At 44.6% G+C, this 15,081-nt stretch overlaps 1 protein-coding gene across 2 annotated transcripts in view; it reads left to right on the forward strand.

The window, feature by feature from the left end:
• Window positions 1–15,081, forward strand: part of INO80 (INO80 complex ATPase subunit) — a 392,097-nt gene that overhangs the window by 94,521 nt on the left and 282,495 nt on the right. For both annotated transcript variants that reach the window (XM_077464921.1, XM_077464922.1), the window contains exons 7-9: window positions 3,420–3,631; window positions 6,491–6,544; window positions 7,309–7,512. In XM_077464921.1, the coding sequence (XP_077321047.1) occupies window positions 3,420–3,631; window positions 6,491–6,544; window positions 7,309–7,512 (470 nt within the window). The remainder of the gene's footprint in view (window positions 1–3,419; window positions 3,632–6,490; window positions 6,545–7,308; window positions 7,513–15,081) is intronic.

A 15,081-nucleotide genomic window follows, 5' to 3' on the forward strand; every position in this document is an offset into this window, starting at 1 on the left:
GTCATATACAGTAATGAGTGCATTCAGCTTCCCCCCTAACAGCCCTCCTGTAAGCGCACCCCAATACAATTGTGCTTGATCGAGCCCAAATAGGGACTGCATAGTCAGTAGTTGTAAAAAACATTCGGCAAAAGCAACACATAGTCCAATGACGTACTCCAGCTTGTTCATAGTAATCTTCTGCATGTAAACCCAAACCAATCCACCCCCCTCCCCCCACCCTACCCTGCACCTACCCCAACTTGTGCGGGTATATTTCCTCAAAAACCAAACATGCCTGGCTGGGAAAAACAGTTTCATTGAATTAGAAAGAAAACCTAGAACAATAAATCTGAAAAAGGGTCGTGGCCACCGGTACCAGAAGGCCAGGTAAAGTAGAGCACCCTGCATAACAGCACACAGCGGTGACCCGTGTAGAGAGGCAAAAGTGTCCGTTGCTGTCCAGTCCCAGTGACCAACTCCCCCATAGCAATTAGAAGTCCCAGCAGACAATAGAGCAGTTTTCCGCTGCACCATGCAATTAGTCCGTAGGACTAACATGTCTCCCCTTGCTCCGGGAGAAAAAAGAAGGAAAAAAAAAACAAAATTGTTGAAATAAAACTAACAGGCATGTATTGCAGAAAAAGTCCCTCAATAGGGACACGAAGAAAAAAAGAAAAAAACTTGTTCCATGAACGTTGACACCATCAGCAGGCGTAAAAGTTCTTCCCCTATCAGTTCCAAAGTCGGAAAGTCCAGCATATCTCAAAGTAGAAAGGGCATAAAAGTATCAGACGCCACAGATGCAAGCATCCTAGCGATGCTGGAGCAGGATAAAGAGATCAGGTAACATGTCATATTTCCAGGACACCGGGGGAAAAGTAAAAAGGTTTTTAGCTCACCCGTCCCACAGGTTCTCAGACAGCTCTATCCTGAGGCGCTCTACGTTCCAACCATGCTATGACCTCCCTGGGTTGTTCAAAGAAGAGTGCCCGGTCTCCGGCCTCCACCCTGAGGCGCGCTGGGAATAGCATAGAGTATTTCACTTGTTGTGCACGTAGCAATCTTTTGGCCTCCAGGAAACTCTGTCGGCGTTTCTGGACGTCCGCAGAAAAATCAGGAAAGATTGCAACTTTAGTATTGCCTACAGGGATGTTACCCTTTTCCCTAGCCATGCGCAGGGCAGCATCTCTATCCTTATAGTTCAGGAGCTTTGCAATGAAGGTGCGCGGAGGTGCACCTTGAGGTGGAGGCCTGGCAGGCATACGATGCGCGCGTTCAACCGCCAACATGGGGGAAAAAGACTCTCGGCCATAGGTAGTTATCAGCAAGTGTTCTAGAAAAGTTGTGGGGTCTTTACCTTCAGCCCCTTCCGGAAGACCGATCAATCGGATGTTGCATCTGCGTATGCGATTTTCCATTTCGTCCTGCTTAGCAAGCAGGAGGTCTATTTGTTTCTGCATGTGGTCAGTATCATTTTGCAGTGGCGGGAGAGCGTCCTCCACATTGCTAATACGGGTCTCAGTTTCCCTCACCCGGTCACGCAGCTTCTGAAAATCCTGCCGTATTAAAGAAATGTCCATTTGCACTTCTTCAATTTGGGATGTAAGGGATGTGCGGCACAATGTAATGGCTTCAAGAAGCCTGTCCGTGTCTCCCGCTGCACGCGGCCCTCCCGTCTCCTCTGCGCCGCCATTTTCCTCCCCCTCCTCACTCACATGTCGGCGGTATTGAGACAGCCGCGCTGCCGCCGATCGCTGGGATTTCGAGGGAGACATGTCCACCGGGATGAAGGGAAGCCTTCCAGACGTGTTCAGGTAAGTATTTGTGCTGTGGTGTCACAGGATCAGCGTGGGAGACAGGATTACTCGGCGGAGCTCCGTAGACACACGTCCTACTCCATGCAAGGTCAGGCCACGCCCCCCCTTTAATCACTTTTTTACATCCATTTTATAGCAGTGTAGAAATGGTATGTGCTGTAAATTAAAGTGCGATAATACAGATTATACCTTCTGTAAAATTAGATACCTAATCTGTCCATTTATATGACTTAGCAAGTTTAACGTATGGGATCAAATGCACACTCGAAAAGCAGTTACTTTTGTATTCTAATGAATACATTTTGAATTACTTTAAAAACAATTTTTTTCCCCCTATTTTCCTTAAGGTGGTTGTATACCACAGATATTAACTACTTCCCACCTGGCCACTTCACATAAACGGCCGGGTGGTCCTTTCCTCGTTCTGAGTGGACGTTCAGGAATGTCCATCAGAACCAGTGTTTGCAGCGCAGCCACTAGACGCGATGCGGCTCGATCATTCTGATCACAGGATCCAGCTGAGCAGAGATCAGGATATGGACGCTGTGATTGGCCTTCCCGATCACCTGATGGCTGTGTCCAATCAAAGCCGTCACAATGTAAACAGAGACGTGTGTCTCTGTGATGGGTCTCCCCGCTGAGCTCAGTGAGAGCTTAGTGCGGGGGGGGGGGGGGGGGGGGGAGGGAATCTGCAGATCTGTGAAAGCTCTTTGTGTGAGGATGATTTTACCCAGAGAGCTGTTACAGATCACCCCACAAAGTACACCAAGCACAACTTATATACCCCTGTCCCTATACACATTTTGGTGTCCCAATAAAAAATCTGTCTGTCCCCCATCACTGCCAACACCAAATAAACACTGATTTGGGTTATTTTTTACCAAAATCAGCATAATTTTTTGTAATTTTTTGTGATAATTTTCTTTTTTTATTTGTAGTGTAAAAAATAAAAACCCGATCGGTGATTAAATACCACCAAAAAAAAGCTCTATTAGTGTGAAAATAATGATAAAAATGTAATTTTGGTACAGTGTTACATGACGCACAATTGTTATTCAAATGTGACAGCGCTGAAAGGTGAAAATTGGTCTGGGAAGGAAGGGGGTAAAAGTGCCCAGTACTGAAGTGGTTAAATATGATAGCATATCCTTTAAAAGATTGTACTTGTCTCAGTACAGAGCACTACCTGTAATTTCTGTCTGCTGCCTCATTCCTCTGCTATCTGTATGAGTCATGTCTAACAAGTTTCTTGACCCAAAGAGTTAAAAGGTGATAAGGGACAGAACTCCAGCACACAGCCTGTGATGACAGCCACAGCTATGTTTCTGTGTGAAAGAGGTGTTTGTCTTCCGTCCAATCGTCTCACTGAGCTCTGCAGAGTGTAACTTCAGCTCCCTGTCCCCTGCTTTCTGGAAGCTCAGCCAAGCTGTGCTAATTCTGAGCTTTGAATGGATGTAATGGAGAGAAAGAGGGCTGCTGATAACCATGTACAATTTATGTAGGAGGAGTTGTTTCATCTTTTGTGTATAATCTGAGGCCAGTCACTTTGGTGGTTATATGTGAGGGTTTACAACACCACATTCCTAAAAAATGATCACTCTTCCCCTTTGCTTCCTAAAGCTAAGCTTAAAAAAGTGAAGAAAAGAAGACGTCGAGAAGAAGATCTTTCTGAAGATGAGTCTCCTCATAGGCACCACCGCACTAAAGTGTTTGCAAAGTTCTCCCATGATGCTCCAACTCCTATAGTGAAGAAGAAGCACATGACACTAGAACAACTTAATGCTCGTCGCAGAAAAGTCTGGCTCACTATCGTAAAGAAAGAATTACCAAAGGTAGATGGGGGGCTGGGAGATTCAGATTCGGGTAGGCTATTCAATTTTTGTGATGCATTATGACGTGATAGCAAGGGAATGCTGTGTGTCCCCCTAAAGCTGATCTCCAGGCAGATATAAAGGACACAGTTTAATAGGGCTCTTTATTCATTAATATATCCATAAATGTAAGCAGTCTAGTTTCCAGTATTTGAGTTGGTATGAGCCTTTTGAAATCTGTGTAGAACAGAGCTCAGACAGGGAAGTCTGTTGATTGTAGTGCAGTGCATATGTGCTAACAAGAAACATCCTAATAGGAGAAGAAAGCAGCATGACTTAGAATATAGCTAGGCGGTCTCCTGCTTCTTTCTAGCACTGTCTATTCACAGACCAAAATGCCGCATACACACGACTGCAGAAAAGGTCCGACTGTCTTCCCGAGGGACTTTCGTCGAAGTTACGACGGACTTCCGAACGAACGGACTTGCCCACACACAATCTAAAGTCCGTTCGTTTCTAACGTGATGACGTACGACGGGACTAGAAAAGGAACTTCAATAGCCAGTAGCCAATAGCTGCCCTTGCATCATATTTGGTCCATCTGACCAGCATAAGACGAACAGTTTTCCCGATAGGAATTGAGTCCATCGGACAGATTTGTAACATGTTCTATTTCTAGGTCCGTCGAAAAACAATCGGACTATCCCACATACGATCGGAGTATGCGACGGAATGATTCAGTCGGACCTATTCTGCCAGAAAGTCCGGTTGTGTGTATGCGGCATTAGTGTTACTAAACTGCAGCGGAGAAAAATTGTCTCTCTGTCCTGCCCTACAAGGCTGTACAGAGTCGTAGAGCTGTGTAAATCTCAAGACTGGATGGAAAGAAATTGAAATCCCTTGGCAGATAAAATAGCTCCTTTATACACTATGTATATCATCAATATATTTAGCTGTTTACCTGAGCTGCTACTTTAATACTGTGGCCTAATTATGCAACACTTGACTGGAAATCTAAGTTATTCACTAAGTTTGCTCTAAATGGCCAGACTTCCAGCTTGATGTTCTTGTTCCAAGCAGGTTGCATGCCATTCTTTGAACACTGCTCTTATAGAAAACCTAAGCCATAGTGCAAAAGAGAAGTTCTGTCTTTTTTTTTTTTTTTTTTAATATGCACAGTACACCCTAGCTACAGTTGCTTTGTATATTTTTAAATATACAGTATTTGTGCATTACAATGACCTGTTCGTACCCCTTGGATCCCAAATCTAACCTGTACACTGTCCAATGCAAGATTAACTCCTGCCCCGGTCGTTTTGTTCTCAGATGGAAATTGAGGGCCACTTTGTTGCCGGGGCCTAGAACCTAAGTATCTCCAGATGGATCAATTTAAGGATTAACACATATACTTAGGCTGTCTGCATTTCAGCACCTTTGATATATAAAGTGGTATTAAAGGCTTTTTTTTTTTATAACAAACATTTTACTCACCTGCTCTGTGCGGTGGTTTTGCACAGAGCAGCCCCAATCCTCCCCTTCTCAAGTCCCTTGTGTCCCTCACCAGCTCTTGGTAGCTTGCAGTGGGGGCACCCAAGCAGGCTCATTCCTGAGCCTGGGCTCTGTGTATCTATTCACACACAGAATTGTGGCTCTGCCCCGCCTCCTCTCTCTCCTTATTGGCTCACTGGCTCTTGCTGCTGTCTCGGCCAATGAGAAGGTAAAGTGCGCGGAGAGCTAAAGCTCTTGCGCACATTCCTGGATCAAGATGGAGCGCAGGTAAGTATTGGGGGGGGGGAGGTTTTTTTACCTTCATGCATTCTAAAAACCTGGAGCCTTTAGAACTACTTTAAGAAATGTTTGGGCCAGGTCAGCTTAGCGCAGAACTCTGAATATTTAGCCCACCACCCCCTGGTGCTCTTCTAGGTATTTTTTACTTTAAAAAAACAAAAAAAAAAACCACCTATGCATTTTTTTTTTACAGTCTGCATAGTCCTGCAGTTTTGCACTTTACAATGTCTGTTAAGTCTTTTAATTTTCCACGCTCCATGCCCTTACATAAGGTTTGATCTCACAGGAGATGATTTTAACAGCTGTATTAACGGAATACAAAAAAGCTGTAAGAGATGGGCTGAGCCCCAAGAAACAGTCAACTCTTTCAATCCAGGCACACTATAATTTTTGACACATTTGCAAGCAGCCCTGATCAGTTTATTTCTGTTTTTCAATCAAGATGATGCAGCACATCTCTCAAAGCCAGTGTATTACATGTGGAGAATTGGAGAGTGTCTAGCAATCTTGTTTTCTTACTTTACAGAGTAACTTGCCCACAGCATCTGCAGGATACAGGTCCATAATAGATATGTGCAGGTAACTGAAAATACCCATTAGAGGGTTGCACTTCAAGGAAGGCTGAAATGCCATATCTAGCAGGAGATAATGTAACCGTATCGGTGCACTTTTGGGTTTCTCCATAGATGAAGAATAAGATCTGCACCATCCCTCCCACATTTACCACAGTTAGACTCTGTATGCAGTCTAATATTAAATAGAAACAGATGCATGCAATATGTAATATGCAGGATAAACAATTAAGACAGTCTGCCGGACTATGAAAAAGAAAACTCATTTTTTTTTTTACTACAGGAAGGGGTTGGGGGGGGGGGTAAAAATAAATAAATGAAAATGGCGTTACACATTTTAAGTTTATCAATTTCAAAGCTGTAAAATATCTAGTTGTACTACAATATTAAAATTTTGAAAAGATGTGTAAGCAATTGTAAAATAAAGAGGAATATAACAATCATTATTTATGTTTTGCACTGTTGGGGTTCTTTTGTTGTATCATAAACCTTTATAATAATTATTTACAAATTTTTTCAGGCCTACAAGCAAAAGGTGTCAGCCCGCAATTTACTGTTAACAAACAGCAAAAAGGTATACCTTTCCTACACTATAATTTTATGAACAAAGTTCTAATTTGCTTGTATTGTTCTATTTATTATAATAATATTATTATTTATGTGCAAAATTTAATACTAATGCACTTAAAGGAGAGTTCCAGGCTTTTTATGTTTTTTAAAAGTCAGCAGCTACAAAAAGTGTAGTTGCTGACTTTTCATAAACATACACTTACCTGTTCCATGGTCCAGCAATGTGGCCGAACGGGGTGTCACTCCTCTCCTCCTCTCCGCTGCCGCCTCCATTGCCACGCGGCCGGGCACGCATGGCGCATGCACGAGTAACTCCGCTCTCCCAGAGTGGACAGGTGATCTCCTGGGACCTGTCGCGTGTCCCAGGAGATTGCCTAGAGGGAGGGGCCGCCTAAGGCGAAAGGAAGAGTCGCCTGAGTGGTCCCTGGGCAGAAGGAGGAAGTGGGACAGGAAGTCCCCCTCCTAATGAAGCCCCCCCCCAAAAAAATTTGATGCCAAAAGGGGCATGTAAGGGGGCGAGGAGTGCTTAAATCGGAAGTTCCATTTTTGGGTGGAACTCCGCTTTAAGGTATGTATAAGATGCTTGCTTCATGGTAATCAGGATAGGAGGGTTTGATTTGGTGAATTATTTGAATTATCTTTTTTGTTATTTGTATTGCGCATTAGGTATATGTTCTTTTAATGAACAGAGTTGCAGAATAAATATACATTTTTTTTCTGTTAGCTTGCTCGTAAAATATACATAAATATACTTTTTTTTTCTGTTAGCTGGCTCATCAATGCATGCGGGAAGTTCGCAGAGCTGCTATTCAGGCACAGAAGAATTGCAAGGAAACCCTTCCTAGAGCACGTAGGTTAATGAAGGAAGTGTCGCTGTACTGGAAAAAATATGACAAGGTGGAGAAAGAGCACCGTAAACGGGCAGAAAAAGAAGCCCTTGAACAGCGCAAATTGGATGAGGAAATGAGAGAGGTAAAGGAATTAATTGTTTATTTTGTTTAATGCAGAAATATACTGTGCATGGAGCTGCTGGATACCAGACCCAGTGAATGTATCCTTACCAAGATTAGTCTGTCCAGTGGCCACCAGCCTGTATATTCTAGTTTGCCATACCACAGCTGAAACTGTGTATAGCCATTATGATTTCTTCCTTGTTCATTGTGGGACACTGGCAAAAGGAAAAAAATATATATTTATATTGTGAGCCAGCCAAGAAAACTCCCTTTTACTACATGCAAGCCTCAGTTTTTTTTTTTTCTAGTGTGCTAGGAGGGCTAACCTAATATTTTACTAGTACGCTTTTTGTCTTTGATTTTTCTTCAATCAAGATATTTGTCTGCACCTCTGCTAGCGATTTCCCCTCAAGTCAACAACTATCTGGTGTGGTCATCCCCAGCATGGCTTATGGTGTAGTACTGTATGCAGACCCTCTTGACTAGATGTTTCAGGGGCACTGGCTTTCACGTGGGACAATTTCCAGACTCTGTTATAGTAAAAGTTATCTGCGGAGAATTGTCTTGGTCTACAGTCACCGGCATTGCCTCAGTGCTTGCCCTATCTCTCAGGGCTCAGTGAGTAGGCGGTCTAGCCAAGCAGCGGGAGCTACCTCATTTTCAATAAGAAATGGGGGTTTCCAGTCCAGCAATTGATGCTGCAATCTCCTTAGTGAGCAAGAATCTCGCATGTCTGGTGGATAATGCGCTGATGTTAAAGGATCCAACAGATAAATAGTTGGAACTTCTTTCTAAAAGCAATATGTTTTTAGCAAGTTCAGTAGCGCAGCTGGTTCTTGCTGCAATGGTGTATCTCAGTCCAAAAAGGAACAGTTTATGGAGATACTTAAGATTCTGCCTGATCAGCAGGCCCAGCAATGGGCTGGCGTATCAAACGCACTATGTTTCACAGTAGATGCTATGAAAGATTCTATAATTTAAGCCTCACGGCTTATGCTTGGACTAGTGCATTCTTGCAGAGTTTTATGGCTGAAAAATTGGTCAGCCGAAGCACCCTATAAAAAGCTCCTAGCCAGTTTCCCCTTTTCATGGTGAACGGCTATTTGAAGATGATCTGGCTAAAATGCTTTTCTCATTAGAGATCTCTAATGGAAAAAGCTCTCTTTTTAACAGTAAAGAAGAAATTCAAATATTTCTCCTTTTAAGCGTGCTGCCTCTCCTGTGCCAGAGGCATCAGCCTTTAGGCAATCTCGACGGCCTCAACCGTCAGGTTCAAATGGAAGACCCCAAGGGCAGCACCAGGGTCAGAAGAGTTCTTGGGGCAGAAAGCCCACAAAGCAGGATGCTAAAGCCTCCTCATGAAGGGGCACCCCCGCTTGCTCGGGTGGGGGGAAGGCTCCTGCATTTCTCAAAGATCTGGCAGAAACAATGTTAAGACAGATGGGTGGCTTCTGCAGTTTTCTCTAGGTTACAGCTAGAGTTCCGAGAGTGTCCGTCTCCTCGTTTTTACTAAGGGCAAATATTCCCAAGGATCCAGAGAAAAAGAAGTCTCTCTTTCTGGCTCTGGATCATCTATTATCCCATTCGGTGATATCAGAGGTTACCTTAGTGGAACAGGGCACAGGTTTTGATTCAAACCTTTTACGGTTTCAGAACCAAACGGAGAGGTAAGACCCATTCTAGATCTCAAATATCTGAATCGGCACTTAAACATCCAATCCTTTCACATGGAGTCAATCCGATCAGTTGTGTCCATCCTGCAAGGAGGGGAGTTTTTGGCTTCAATCAATATCAGAAATGCATATCTCCACATGCCAATATTTCCCGCTCACCAGAAATTTCTGCGCTTTGAATTAAATCATCATTTTCAGTTGTGGCCCTGCCATTTGGTTTAGCCACAGCACCACGTGTGTTCTGAAAGATTCTTACACCTCCTTTAGCCAAATTACGGGCTTAAGGCATAACGGTCCTAGTCTATTTAGACGATCTACCTTTAGTAGATCATTCAGTCTCGGGTCTAAACCAGACTCTGATCACAGCTGTAAACTACCTGGATTCTCTGGGTTGGATACTCAACCTAGAAAAATCCTCCTTAAATCCATCAAGGAGATTACAGTACTTGGAGCTGGTTATAGATACCGTACAGAAGAAGGTATTATTACCCCAGACAAGAATCCGTTCCATTGTAGGACTAATTCAACTTATCAAAACAAAGGAAAATACTTCCATTAGGCTGTGCATGAGATTGTTAGGGGAAATGGTGGCCTCCTTCGAGGCCGTCCCTTACGCACAGTTTTCACTCAAGACTGCTTCAAAACACCATCCTGTCGGTCTGGAATAAAAAGATTCAGACCTTGGTTTTTTCCAATACACTCGACTCCTGACGTAAGTCAGAGCCTAAATTGGTGTTTGTCATCCAGCAAAAGGAAAGATCTTTTCTACCTGTATCCTTGAAAGTGTTAACAGCAGATGCCAAGCTGAAAAATGGCCTGGGCACGAGGTGTAAGTGCCTGGTAGGCAAGTGGTTAATATCATAAATTTAAATAAATATGAATTTATTGTCGACCATTATTGGCACCTTTAGCGCAAGAATAGCTCAAGAAAAAGGTATCCCTTTAAATTTTTTTTTTTTTTTTTTTAACTATAAGTTTTTATCAATGCCCAACATGGGCTAAGACAATAGGTACAAACACCTGATCAACCTCAGTACATGGAGGGAGAGAAGACAGGGTTCATGTACATTTTCTAAAAAAATTATTGTATATCTAGTGACGAGTACCTATTTAATTGACGCTGTGGGGCTGAGGGCCCTTTCCATCAGTTAATCTTCTAGCCAGAAGTGATAAAGACCTGAAAGCCTTGGTCACTTTTCTTTCCCCTCCCTCCCCCACCCCCCCAACTGCCTTCCTCACCCCACCCCCCCAACTGCCTTCCTCACCCAACCCGGGCAGAACTCCATCGCCAGAGGCGGGGGGGGGGGGGCAAAGAAGGGGGGGAACCAAGGAGAGAACTAGAGGGGGGGCACGGGTGGGGTCGAGATAGGGATGATGAGGGTATCGGGAAGCCCTGGTTTATTCAGGACACCCTCTGGGTTATCTTTATTTGGGATATTGGCTTCATAAAGAAGTCCTAAGGGCGATACCTTCTGAGAAGAAGATGAACTGGTGTCACAGCGCCCATGTGTCTTTATATTTTTCTTGTTGTCTCGCAGTGAGCACCAAGTCTTCCATTTTACTAATGTCCTCTACCCTCCGGATCCAACTAGCTACAGTTGGTGGGGTTTGACTTTTCCATTGAAGTGGGATACAAGATTTTGCGGCATTTAACAAGTGGTTTAGGATAGATTTTTTGTATCTCTTAGTTGATATTGTGTTTACATGCAGTAAGAAGAATGGCAGGTCATCTGGGATACTATAATCTGTAAACTTCTGAATGGTTGTTCTGACTGTAGACCAGAAATGGAACAACTTTGGACAAGACCAGAATATGTGTAACCACGTACCCCTGTCTCCCTGGCACCTCCAGCACAGTGGTGAGGTGTTTGGGTAGTAGGTATGTAGGGCATGTGGGGGTCAAATACCACCATGTCATGAGCTTATAATTCGTTTCTTTTAGTTTTGTATAGATGGGAGATTTTAGGGCAAACGTTATGATAAGCTGGGTCTGGTTTGAAGTGAATGTACAGTTTAGGTCTCTTTCCCACGTACTCGGGTGTGTGCTTTCTGTCGGGAGATCAGAAGGTTGCACATTATGGAAAGTGTTCTCGGGAGTACATTTTCCTCTGAGCAGAGGTCGTCAAAGTTGGTAAGGGGCTTGTTAAACCCTTGTGGGTTAGGTATGGATGTGAGGAAGTGTCTAAATTGGACCGGCTTCCAAAACGGCAGTTTAAAGGTGCCGTTTCGCTTCTTAATGTTTCTAAAGAGGGCAATTAATCAAGTCATTAATCAAGAAGTGTCTTGCTTGTGTACAGTTTATATCTTTTAAGACATTCCTGAACTGGGGGTCCAGTCCTGGTGCAAATTTCGGGTTCCCTATAATGGTGTTTGGGGGTAGTTAGGTATGGATAGTGACTGTGGAAGACATGTTTGTGACCCTATGCAGTGTGTCGTCCCTATCAGTGGATGTTTTTTCACGCCTGCCAGGAGATGTTCATAGCGCCAAACAGCTCCCTGCAGGGGTATTTGTGTTTGAGCTTGTTCCAGATGTGTCCATAATTTCAGGTCTTGATGATGGCACCAGTCTATAATCCTACCCAATTGTACAGCTTGGTAGTATTTCTTCACATCTGGGACTGCTAGACTGCCATTGATCTTAGCAGGGAGAGTAGGGTACGGGGTAGCCTCAGTTTCCTACTTGCCCATATAAATTTGTAGAACTGACTGTGTACTTGTTTAAAGAACAATGCTGGGATAGAGATTAGAAGTGCCTGTAATAAGTAGAGGATTTTGGGCAGAATGCACATCTGAATACGATTGCATCTGCCGAACCAGGAGTGGTGGCCCTTGTGCCATGATTCTAATAAGGTTTGGGTTTTGATTAATAAAGGAGGGAAATTCAGATTAAAGGCTTGAGATTAGCTGGAACGGAGGTGCCCAGGTATTTCAGGGCAGTCTCTGTCTAACTTAAAGTTAAAGTTGGAGTGCAGTGTTTGCATAGCAGTTTGTGGTATACCTACTCCCATGGCCTTTGACTTATTATAGTTGATTTTGAGATTGGATATGTTTCCATAGGTATCGAAATTCACGGAGGAGGTTTGGGAGGGAGATTGACGGTTTTGTAAAGAAGAAAAGCAAGTCATCCACAAACTCAGAAACCATGTATTGGGGGTGTCTCACCTTTAGGCCTTGGATGTCTGGGTTGTTTCTGATTTTACATAGGAATGGCTCCAGTGGTAAAGCAAAAAGGAGGGGTGACAAAGACAGCCTTATCTAGTCCTGTTCGTGTTCGGGAGAGGGTCAGCTAGGATTCCATTTACGTTAACTTGTGCGGTAGGGGTGGAGTATATTTGGATAATCCATCTAGTCCTGGTTTCCCAAAGTCCTATATATCTTAGGACCGAGAACATGTATTCCCAGTTAACCCTATCGAAGGCTTTTTCCGTGCCTGTGTTTATGAAAACGGAAGGCATGTGGTTCTGGTCGGCTACATGTATTAGATTCAGTACTTTAATTGTACTATCCCTAGCTTCTCTGGTGGGGATGAAGCCCACTTGATCCAAGTGGACTGACATTTGTAGATGGCAGGCTAGTTGAGTTGCTAGAATCTTGGTAAACAGCTTAAGTTCCGTGTTTATGGCGCCGGTCACCTACATCCATATAGCCCTCCCCCGCACGGCCTCATTGACCACCCCTCCCAGACATCCCCAGCCGCGGGAGTATGTCTCCCCTATCAGCCGTGTCATCAATTTGCGTCTAGGTGTCTGTCACCTAGGGTCAACTTGTGTCCCCCTCCTCCCTCGGACAGGCATCTATCAGTCATGTAATAACTATGCAATACCATTAAGCAAATATCATTCGGCAGACATTATTGCAAACATTTGTGTATACTACAGGCTGGTTTATATAGGTAAAGAAACAGACCTTCAGCTGGTTCAGCTGGATTTGAAGGGCCTGAAGAGTGAGAGAACCCAGAGTGTATCGTAGGGAGGGGGGGGGGGCAAACCCACTCTCGCATACTCCACACAGCTGTCATCCCCGCCTCCCAAGCTCTGTGATGCCTGCCCATAGAGGGGGGTCAGCAACTTTAAAGTCCTGGCGATGGGCCACGTAGGATCCATGTAACAGAGGGTTATATGCAGCAGTGAGACCCGTGCAGCATTGGGGCACATGTAGCGGTGGAGCAAATGTAACAGTGGGACCCATGGTGGGGCACAAGTAGCATTGGAGTCTTTGTGGCAGAGAGACCCATGCAGCAGTGTGACGGAGATTGTTCTGCCTGCTCCTGTTCTCCATTTCCTCCATGTGTAACTGCAGCAAAATTGCTGCATCTATGTGGGCATCCTGAAGGTGTTCAAGGGCAGTCACTCTTAGCTTTAGGTCCGTCACTGAGGTTTCCCCTTCGGCCTGGTGTTTAATGAACCCAGCTCTCCTCTCACCTCCTGAATGTCCTTGTGGTTCTAGGTCTCTAGCCGGCTGATGAGAGACTCTTTCTCGGCCTTGGTGGGGAGGACCCTAAGAAGTGCCCACATTTGTGTGTCTCCTCCGGGTCTTTTGGAAGTGTTCAGTGGTGTTTCAGGGTTGTCTGAGTAGGAGTCGGACTCCATCGATGCGGCTGGGGATTCCGGCCGGCTCCCCTGGGCCTGGGCTTCACTTGCCTCTCCATGCAGTTCCGCCATCTTGAGATCGGAGGGGGTGAGCCATGGTTGGGTCAGAAATTGTTCTATAGCACCTGGAAATCTCTCATCCTCGCTGATTACGTTTTTCCATTTGTTCTCCTGCGTTTTGACCAAATGGTGAGTATAACCTCAGGTTCAAATAGGACATACATCAAACTTATAGAAGTGCCATCATCCAAATTTGTAATTGTAGAATACTAAAAGATGTGCGAGTGTCTGGACAGTTGCTGATGCTGACCCCTAAACATCCACATCTACAAGGCTTTGAGTTTGAATGGACTATCTCGGTACTTGGTAATGAATAACAAGTGAAAGAAAATAAAATTATATAATATTTAATGAAGACAGAAAGTGTATACAAACAATAAATCTTTAAAATCGTATACACCACAATTAAACAATGCTACTGTTGGGTTTCCCCACAGAGTTTTCTGTTGAAGAGGGGTATACAAAATTCATCAACCGGTTTCGCGGCAAACTGTTTCTTCAGGAGGATAGTCTATAGGATAAATAATATCTTTAAGCAAAACATAATCAACAAAGCAAACATACAGTATATGCACAAGAGAAATAGCAAAACATTTTTACAATCAAAATTAAACTAAGGAGACCGGCTCACCCACACGGACGGAAGCAGCAGACCAAAGGACCTGTAGGATTGTACCTAATACACTCTGGTTAAAAGATAATAATAGAATTAGAAATTGTATTATAAAAAGTTAAGGACACACACAGGTGTGACCAGGTGGCAAAGAAACCGATTATGTGATAGTATGATGAGGGAAAGAGAAAAAGAGGGGGGCAGAAAGAAAGGAGAAAGGATAGCTTCTTAATTTTCCTCACTTTTCCTCATTTTTGTTTTCCATCACACCTCCCCTCACTTTTTCAATTTTCTTCCCCTACTTTCTTCTTCTATCCTCCCCCCCTCTCCCCTCTCCCCCCTCTCCCCCCTCTCTCAATCCCCCTCCCCCTTCCCCTCTCCCCTTTCCCCTCTCCCCTCTCCCCTTTCCCCTCTCCCCTTTCCCCCCCTCCCCTTTCCCCTCTCTCCCCCCTCCCCTTTCCCCTCTCTCCCCCCTCCCCTTTCCCCTCCCCTTTCCCCTCCCCTTTCCACTCCCCTTTCCCCTCCTCGCTCCCCCTCCTCTCTCCCCCTCCTCTCTCCCCCTCCCCTTTCCCCTCTCGTCCCCCCTCCCCTCCCCTTTCCCCTCTCGTCCCCCCTCCCCTCCCCTTTCCCCTCCCCTCTCTCCCCCCTCCCCT

This window comes from Lithobates pipiens, unplaced genomic scaffold, assembly GCF_037356315.1.
Source record: "Lithobates pipiens isolate NorthernLeopardFrog02 unplaced genomic scaffold, aLitPip1_a1.2 Scaffold_30, whole genome shotgun sequence".
NCBI lineage: Eukaryota > Metazoa > Chordata > Amphibia > Anura > Ranidae > Lithobates > Lithobates pipiens.